Below are 9,966 nucleotides of genomic sequence, written 5' to 3' on the forward strand. Positions count from 1 at the left end.
TTTAAACACAAAATCCGCAAAACACATAGAATTTATAGAAAATAATAACCCATCCAAAAAAAAAGGTATGATTGTTTTGTAGCATCGGTATTTACTGTTTACTCAAAAAAATATCTCTTCTACTTTTGTATAAAACAAATAATTGAGTTAGACTAAACAAATCATAGAAAAACGATTTTCTTTCCCAAAATTTTTTTTTATGTTGTTGCGTTTTTGGTTGTAATGAACCTGTTGTCGACCAACATTATGCCTCATCATAGTAACCGTGTAATTCTTGTAACACGGCCGCCAGAGACAAAAAAGAAATATTTTGTTCAAGTACAAGGTCCTGAGAACAGTTGTTAATTTCCTCGCAAAAAAAAAAGAGAGAGAGAACTGTTGCTAATTATTGGGATATGTATGTATCTAGCGGCAAGATGAAAGAATATGTATTCCGATTGTCGCCCGATCGAGCATTGTCGACAAATGGTCCATAATAAATATGTAAAGACAATAAGGTATCGATCAGGACCATAATTCGCACAGCCTTCAGTGCCTTCCTTGCTCGGCGACATCAAGACCGAAGCGCGACAGTGGGCGAACGCGGGAGCCCGGGGTGTCCGCCAGCTCCTCCCCTAGACTAGGTCTCCTTTCTTGGGTCGAGTTGTAGTGCGGGGTGCTCGTCCTCTCATGGACATGTACATATAACCTTTCGTTCTATCTATCAATGCATCGAAACGCAAGTCTTTTGCGTTTTCGCGAAAAAGGACCATAATTCGTTTGGAATTAATCTAAACAGCTCGAGAGCGACGCGCACGCACGCATGAGGCCCCTCGTTAGCAACGGGTTTGAGCACTGCTAGCACGTAACTAATTCCGCTGAAGATCTCGAGAATGGGGTGGCACCGTCCATTGCGACGCTACTGTTATACCCGGGTCTATCTGATGCTCCATCGTTGACGTACGAACCTAGCCAAGATCAGATTCTCATGGTCTCTGCCACCGAAGATCCACGCAACTGTGCTAAGCAGAACTCAGCTAGCCATCATGCTGGTAGTGATAAGTAATAGTACTCCACGCTTTCAGCTGCCTAGATACTTGTAAGGGCGTGTTGTTGATATAATAAGCGATTAAATCATTTTTTTGATAAAGGGAATATATTAATATCAAAAGATACCAATTACACCCAGCCTCTGCAACAACGCATCATCATAATGGCACTACGGACGCACACAGCCAAAAAAAGGAAAAGAAAACTAAGAAACAAAAGTCCTGCTATAGCATCTCGGGCCTAACAACAGCAATACATCCACCGCCAAGACAACACCTGAAATACAGACTCTCCAAAAACGACGCCTCCAAGAAGGAAACAGTGCTCTAACACAGCGATTAAATCATTATAGAAAGTAGAAGTGAGATGATGTTGGTAACGGAGTTCAGCAATAAATTAGTGGTTATGTTTGCAACGCGTGCTTTATGGCCGGCGTTCCTTCTCAGATACTATCTAGTACCATTGACGACAAGCCCATCATGATATACCGACATGTCAGATCTATAAACGTCATGCTTATTCAGCTGCCACGGGCACCGAACCGTTTTCGAAAATCATTCTTATGTCTAACCTAGCTTTGTTCTAATCTATTTTAGCAACCCTGTATGCCTTTACATATTAGACTCATGTTACAGAGCTTAACTCCAACACTTAACCTACCGCACAATCTAAATTCAAGTATAGCCTATACACATATCGACATAACTTCAACAATACTGGTGCTGAGTCGCTGCTGCGACCCGTTTGTTAGAAGAGCAACGAAGTGCAAGTGGATCCATCGACAGGAACGTGCCTGCGGCTGCGTACCGGCCGGTGGCCGGCTGGCCGCTAGCTTGCGACGAATGATGGGTAGAGGTAACCTCGTCGTCCCGGCGTTTCTTCCCCGTCGCCGTCGCGTTGAAAGGTACGGGTGCGTGCGTGGTAGCAACTTGCAGGGATGCAAGCAACCCACCAAAATGTTCCGGTGGCCGGTCGAGGCCTCAAAATAAGTCATGTCGTTGTGCTACACACTACTAGGCTGTACTCCGATAAGCTGCTCCTCATCGAAACGTCAGCGGCAACACAATCGTGTGTTGTATATATGTAGCAGTAGTCCGTCCGTTTGTTTTTAGTTGATTCTAGTTTAGTAGGAACAGATGGAGCGAAAACTTAAAACTGGGATCCCGGGTGCATATACACCCGGTATGTATAAAACACATTTTAAAATATTAAAAAACTTTAGAAAAAAAAAATCACATTTATAGGGACATGTTCTATGTGTGCACATAAAGTTTCAGATAAAACATGTAATTTGTGCGTCCTTTTTAAAAAAAGATAAAAAATTGTCTTAATAAATAGATTATTTTAGGATCAAAATTTTATTTATTTACACATGGCACAAGACATATCGGTTTTTGCTGAAACAACTTTGTGAGCATTTAACATATCAAGATATACACAAGACATTTTTATATTTATTTAACATTTAGAATATATTTAAAATACATTTTGAATAAAGGGTGTATATGTAGCCGGGTAGAGAAACACCCTGTCCGGATGTAGTAGTATCTAACAAGAGTTAATAATAAACCACGGTTAAGGCAGGAAAAGCTACTCACAGTGTAGCTGGCTACACTGAAACAGCGGAAAAGGCTGTCACTATCGTCTGTCGGATAGTACTCGATAATTTAGGTGAGTGTGACAGCGAGACCCACGTGGGTAATGGGAGTGATTAACATCTCGAAATGACCACTCACCAGTAAGCAACCACACCTCTCGCTGTAACGGGCGTACAGGTATAGGTGCCGTCGAAAACGATCAGAGTGTCGTCGTCGTCGCCGTCTGGCCTCGCAGGGGGGACAATACAGGACGCTGTACTTTTCCCCTCGAGTACAGTTACGTACCCTAGGCCCAGCTGACTGATGCGAGACTAGTTTCGAGGTCTGCAAGACCTGACTGAAATGTTCAGGAAAACTGAAATGTTCAGGAAAACAGGTGCTGTGCGTTCTTGGGAAGCCACAGCTCATCCAAAAGGCCGCACGGCTACTGGAATTCAGACTACAGTTCATTACTAGGTGAGCAGTTGAAGCAACTGCTATTCATCTCCGATCTGTACCTAAACCCGACCCTCAGATGCAAGTGTCTGGATGTTTACACACATTTAAGATCGCCCCAGCGGCAGGCTGAACTAAAAGCCTGCAATGTCGAAGTCCTGGAAAATCTTTGACATTTTACAAAAACATGAGTTGGAATTACAAAAACATCTGGCTCGCCCCACAGGCTGCTTCCCCTCGGCAACGTACCCTACTCGTACAAGTGTATCTTCGAGAACACGGCGCAGTCCACCTGCCTTGCCGCGAACAAAATCAAGAATGAGTGCCATGTACTCACTTCTCTGGTGATTGCGGTGCCTCCTCCATTCGCTCATCTCCGGGGAGCCCAAATATACGTAGATTACGATCCATGGAGCCTACGGCAACATACTTAGCATCTGTTCCGAACTTCAGAGACGTCACTTTCCCTGCAAAGGACACCACAACAAAATACGTTAATTTCCAGACAGAGGGAACCCACGACATTGGAGAAGAGCAGGCATATGTCAGACCTGTGCCTGATAGATCTGGTAATGTCTTGACAAGATTCCACTCCGACTTGACGTTGGCAACTTGGTAAACCCTGCAACCACGGAGAAGAGGTTTTGTTTTCAACAAATTTCATTTTGAGAAAGTACGAAAAGACAGTGAGCTGGCCAGAGTCCAGACACCAAGCCACTTCACTTGTTACGGATTATCAAGCAGCTAAATTAAATGTTGAAACAGCTTATTACCTTATATCAGCACCAGCAACGGCAAGATAATTTCCACTGAAATCAAATTCCACTGCAGGAGAAAAGTGTGCTAGTCATAAATGAGAATACGGATTCGGGTTGTAGGGGTCCCTAATTTCAAATTAGTGTAGGCAGTCTTATTCCAAATTTTAACAAGTTTACGTCTCGAAATTGCAATCTGTGTAGAAACCAGAACTACAATATTTGTGAAAACTTAAAGATTTACTTACCAGAGCTTGTTGGCGTATCTGGATCGTATGGAGAGAGAGTCCTAAAGTTTCTCAGTTTCCGTAGATCCCAAAGCTTGACGCCGTCAAGTGCTGCAGTCTGTAAAGTGATGGTGGAAATATCGGTATATCAAAGCTAGTCTTCCGTTGTTATTAACCAAAAATCTAGACTCAGGTGGAATTCGAGTCTTGCGAGAAAATATATAAGAACATACCGCTAGGAAATAACCATTTTCTGAGAAGGACATGGCAGTCACCGCTCCAACATGCCCGTCAAACTTTGCAACATTTGTCTGCAAAAGTAGATTTTCAATCATGAATGGGAGGCACTAGAAGATAATGGCATGGATACCAATTTGAACAAAATAGTTTACTTTGTCTTACCTGACTTTTCACATCCCAAATTTTGACAACAGCTTCAGATGTTCCTGTTCCAAGGATAAGACCATCTGGGTGGAAAGCTGCTGCGGTGTATCCGTCTTGTCCAGAAGCCTCGCCAACCTGAAAAACAACACTTGTCAAAACGGTGAATCTCTAGATGTGCATGCTTGTGAGAATTTGGCACCAGACCTGTGTGAGGCAAGACCCTGTTGAAATGTCATAAAAGCACCATGTGTTGTCTCTGGAAGCAGTTACAAAATACTTCTGAGTAGCATGGACAGTAACAGCTTCAACCTGGTATATTTTCAAGAGAAAAATCAAACTTAGGATAATACAATTTAAATTAATTAACAGAAAGTTAGCATGCACAAGATCGACATGAAACGATCACAACAGCTTCTGGTAGTATCTCAGCAATGTACAAAAACGAAATAAGGAAATAAAACTGTATTCCATAGTAAAAAGAGGTACAAATTGACAACTAACAGAGGAAAACTGTGTGTTTTCTCTAGATCTCTGATATCGATGTATACTCGTATCATAGTTCTGAGAAAAAGCAAAACCCAGAGGCCAGCAAGTTATATTGCAGAATGCAGATTGACAGCTATGGGTGAGAGCAGCCAATTGGTTAACATACAATTATTAGTTATGAAATGATACAGATGGAGTTGATTATTTGTTTCCAATCTTCATATATTGGCTATATAGGCTAACCAAGAAGTCTTCTCAAATTCTTAAACTCCCAATTATGTCGCTTCCTTTACCGGCTGCTCTAGATTATATGATGTTTTATCCTCCATCATAATAACAGTGATGAAGAAGTAATAAAGTTTTGTGCATACTACATGCACAAAAGTATTACTGAGAAAATCAAATAAGCAGCCAGAAGCAAATGTCATTGCAAACTAACCTCTGCACCATGATCTTTCAGTGTGTGCCTGCAACTATAGCTTCCATCTTTACTACCTTGCCATATACGAACAGTCTGCAGAGTTTACAAACAAAAGAGTGAAACCCATAATGATGAGTGATGACTATGGTATTATCAGAATGCCAGGTCAATTAATTATCCTTTATCATATTTATCTAAGGTTAGAAAACAGAGTAGCATTTTCCTTTTCTTATTCCTATTAGTTTTACTCAGCGGTGACAACTCAGAGCAAGAAAGCTGTCTTATATTTCCAATACTACATTAGGAGTATCAGGGAGCCATAGTTTACCAGAATGAGAACTCAATGACTTTAATCAGTTTTTGTAAAACTGGAATGGATAGAGCTTGTATCACATTAATGATTTACTAAACTACTATGCAGTACATGTAGGTGTTTCAAACTGAGTGTACCTTATCTGCTGATCCAGTTATCAAAAGTTCATCACGAGGAACAAATTTCAAACTGGTAACCTGTGAATTGGAATAAGCTAACGTTATGATTTAGACATATGGAGAGAGAGAGAGAGAGAGAGAGAGAGAGAGAGAGATTGGCAAGAGACCTTCTTTGAGTGACCAGTGAGAGTGCACAACACTTGACCTGAAGGCCTATCGAAAAGAACTGCATTTGTGTCTATACCACCAGTAGCAATAATATCCTGGTGATTAAAGATAGAAATCAAGTATGTAAATAATCAAACATGATTGCAGTGTCAATCTTCAAGCATACATTTTACGAGTAGTTTAAATTATTAACTTGGCATGTATACACCATAGTCAACGTATAGCTATAACACACCAAAATCTTATCAACAAGGAAAAGTAATAACACTAATCACCTTTGAATGATCAATATCAATAGATAAAATCCCTGGTTTGTTTGTCTTGTGAAGGGGGTGACTGGAGACCTGAGTATATCTTTCAAGTGCATCAATTGGTGCCAAACTTGGAGGTACCTGACAAACACAGAACTTAGTGTACCATTTCAACAAAGACAGTAGCCAAATGGGTAAAAGCCACAATCCATTTGGCATATAATATGTATGTAACCCAATCTAGAAGGCATGTAGTATATAAATTTAGAGAGGTACATATCAGTTTTCCTATGAAATAAAACAGGCTAGGTCTGAAAAACTACACTTCAGGTTGTTCTTCAATTGATCATCAGGGACCAAAAATACACACCTGCCGTTTCTTGCGCTGGGCTGAGAGCATAGAATTGCACTCTGTTAATTCATCAATCATGATAGGATTAATGCCAGGACGTATCCTCTTCCCATCGGGACCCACTTCATCTTCCAAAGCTGTATGTCGTGTAAAGAGGATCAGAGTGGAACTTTTTAAATAAGTTTAGCTTTTGACATTTTGGAACGGTAAAAACCTCTTTTCCCGTTTGTAACAGATACATGTGCAGGTCCAGCAGCTGAAATAGGAATCTGCCTTTCAGCTTGAGCCAACAGTGTCCTTGACTCGTCTCTTTCCTTCTTCAGTCTGGCGATAACACGACAAGCAGCATCATGCTGGAAATGGGGAAAAGAAGCCAGTAAAAACAATGGGGTACATGATGATAATGCCCATTTAAAGGAAACTAACAACTATAATTAATTTAAGGAATCTCCTATCCAAGTGATACACACGATGTCCTAGCTATGGATTATGAAGCTCCAAAACCCTCTGAACACATTCAAAGAAAACAATAGGATGCAATTTCCGAAATTTAACTAGGCAACAACTGTGCAGTTATCAGGACCCTAGTATCAAATACATACTTCCACATTTAAAGGAAGAGTAAGTTCTTGTTGAGAACAACAAAAACGTGTATATAGTTCAAGACACTACTTGGAAAGCTTGGGAAAACCTGGTATAGCGCATGACTAAGTTCTTGTCTTGCTGTGTGTAGCTGCTGCTCCAAAGCAAAATTAGACAGCATAAGAGCATCCCACTCCTGCAACATCAGAGAGACAAAGAGGTCTTAATCTGCATTTGCAAATCGATAAGAATTCCAAACTATTTAACATCAGAAGAACAAATGGTTCACCATAAAAAGAATATTTAAGGAATTTGCAGACTCAAATGCATTAACCAATTACACACAGCTGGAAATCCGTTATCAAAATATGTTTGTACAGTTTAGGATATCCCAAGATCATTTTTCACGGCACAAAATACCCAGATAAAATAGTAGGTGACTTCAGTAGTCTTACATAAAGGAAATAAGATCAAGACACGGGATAGGAGCTTTGAATATGTTCATAATTTTAAATTCAACCAAAACTTATTTCTTCCTATCAGAATTTGGCACATTATTATATATGAAAATCAGAACTAGTCTTTAGGAAAAGAATTTAACTTAATGCATAAAAGTTAAAAACAAGGGACTCTAGTAAAAAACATGTTACACATCTCTTACTAAACAAGATAAGAGAGATTATGAATTATGGTGACTACAAGATCAAATATGTAAACGAAAAAGGAAGGAGTAGTGGAACTGAAAAATTACTCATCGCGGTCACTTACATTCTGAAACATACCAAGGAGTCCAGGTACACTTGCAGCTTGCAGAGGTCTAGGCTTCACAACCTGCAAACAGCAATAGTACTTCATGTGATAGCTATACACAGTATATGAGAGTACGTTCATGTTAACAAGGTATGAATGTTAAACTAAAAAAACAGGTAGGATGGCGACTTTGGCATCCTCTAAGTTCATAGTTGCAGTGCCGCAAGTATCAGTGCATGCATACATGTGGATTCTCGAATCAGGTTTATTAGTTCCAGTTTGGATGTATTGTAGTATTGTAAATATCATTACATGCCCTAACTAAGAAACCAAAATTTCAACTAACTGGCTTGCAATACATTACTCTGCAGTACTTTCTTAAGTTAATATGATACAAACCCATGCTGAAACCTTTATGTAGATAATCAGCATCAGAATTTGGAAATACTAGTCCTGCTCAAGAGATGTTTCTCAGTCACTGCAAATGGCGACTTGAACCACGCAAAAGAATCCGAATCGTGGCAAATCAAAGTTACATTGCTTATCTTGGGATATGCATTTCCTAATTGATTCCCTATTTCCCTTTCTACATTACGAAAGTGCAATTGAGAACCTATAAGGTATCTTTCTCAAGGAGCGAATCTGTACTTCAAAATAGGCTAATCCCTTCTCGGGGTTAACAATAGCACGTGGAGAACCTTCGAGGCGAGACTCCAGAACACAATGCTCAATTAGCATGCCCACCAATAAGAGACTATCACCCCATACACAAAGTACATACCGAGACGCACCAACCAATTGCCAGAAGGTGTCCTTGATTGGATTACTAAACATCCAAACAAAAGCGGGCGACTACAAAGCATAGTAGTACCAGGCATCAGCAATGCGCATGAACAAATCCAACTGTCTAAACTAGTTCTTCAGAACAGCAAGATGGACACTCGAATAGCATTGAAGGAAAGAGGAACAGTTTGCAAGACTCACCTTGTCGGTCTTCACTGTGACGAGGTCGTCCATGGCAAGGTCGTCCCTGGTGACCGGGCACTTCCCATGGTCCTACGGCACCAAAATCAAACAAAATCAGCGGAGAAGCCCAAGCACATAGAAACCTGGGACGAATCTAGAGCGGGGAAACGCAGGAGAACCTCGATGTAGCGCTCGATGAGCCTGCGCTCGAAGAGCAGCCCCGATTTCTTCGACAAGACCGGTTCCTCCGGCACCTCACCGGAGACTTCAGACAAGAGGAAGCAGCAGCAGGAGAAGGCAAGTTAGTGGTTGCCGGAGGACAGAGAGCGGGGTCACACGGCTAGGTTTCCGTGGACGGGAGAAGGGATAGGAGCTTACTTGCGCAAATCATGGCTGCGGAGAGGAGAGGGTACCGGCAGGCGGCTGGCACCACGAGACGGCGGGTGCTCCGTCGGGCGTCGGCAACGGTGGCGCCGACGAGGTGGAGGAGGAGCGGGGTTAGCCGCTAGGGTTCAGTTTGACTACTGGGGGTATTTTCGCAAAAAGAAGCCAAAATTGCGTAACACACCCTGGAAATTCTGCGAGTGGAATCGGGATGCCTGCCGCCTTAGTCATGGGCTGATTTTCTTGCGTGTGTTTTTTGCTCTATTGGGCTATCATCAGACACGCGAATCTCGAAAGGTCCAAGAATTTTGGCCAGTTCAAAAAAAACCAATTGACAGTGCATGCGTCCAAGTTTTCTTTTGAACAGGGAAAATGCCCACAAAGACCTAGTGCTGCGATACATTCATGCTTAGTACAAAAAAAAAATGCGAATTCAGAGAGCTTTACTGATTAACTGATAGGATTACAATCACTTGTACTAGCATCTACGAGAAAATCTGGGTTATAGTTGATCCACAGACATCTCTTCCTATCAACACTAGCCTGCTTAGCACATAAGTGGGCAGGCATGTTTGCATCCCTTCCAACTAAAACAATGCTAAAACTAGAAAAAGCTCTCATAATCTCCCTAATATCTTGACAAATAGGTATTAACTCTGATATATTTAAACCATTTCCATTACAGATTTTGACAGCTATTTGCGAATCACACTCAATGATCACCCGGCTGTAATTCCTCTCCATGG

General features: G+C 41.3%; 1 protein-coding gene across 1 annotated transcript; it reads right to left on the reverse strand.

The window, feature by feature from the left end:
• Nucleotides 1-3,060: 3,060 nt before the first annotated feature.
• LOC124695535 (pre-mRNA-processing factor 19-like) lies at nt 3,061-9,334 on the reverse strand. Its single transcript, XM_047228370.1, has 18 exons — nt 9,215-9,334; nt 9,016-9,101; nt 8,855-8,926; nt 7,889-7,951; nt 7,230-7,316; nt 6,753-6,891; nt 6,557-6,675; nt 6,211-6,327; nt 5,935-6,030; nt 5,786-5,845; nt 5,354-5,428; nt 4,633-4,737; nt 4,447-4,563; nt 4,278-4,355; nt 4,066-4,162; nt 3,836-3,887; nt 3,614-3,684; nt 3,061-3,529 (listed from the first exon to the last, which is right to left on the reverse strand). Exons 1-18 carry the CDS (start codon nt 9,225-9,227, stop codon nt 3,396-3,398), a joined length of 1,581 nt encoding a protein of 526 aa, XP_047084326.1. The 5' UTR covers nt 9,228-9,334; the 3' UTR covers nt 3,061-3,395.
• Nucleotides 9,335-9,966: the final 632 nt, after the last annotated feature.

Source organism: Lolium rigidum, chromosome 3 (assembly GCF_022539505.1).
Source record: "Lolium rigidum isolate FL_2022 chromosome 3, APGP_CSIRO_Lrig_0.1, whole genome shotgun sequence".
In the NCBI taxonomy this organism is placed as follows: domain Eukaryota; kingdom Viridiplantae; phylum Streptophyta; class Magnoliopsida; order Poales; family Poaceae; genus Lolium; species Lolium rigidum.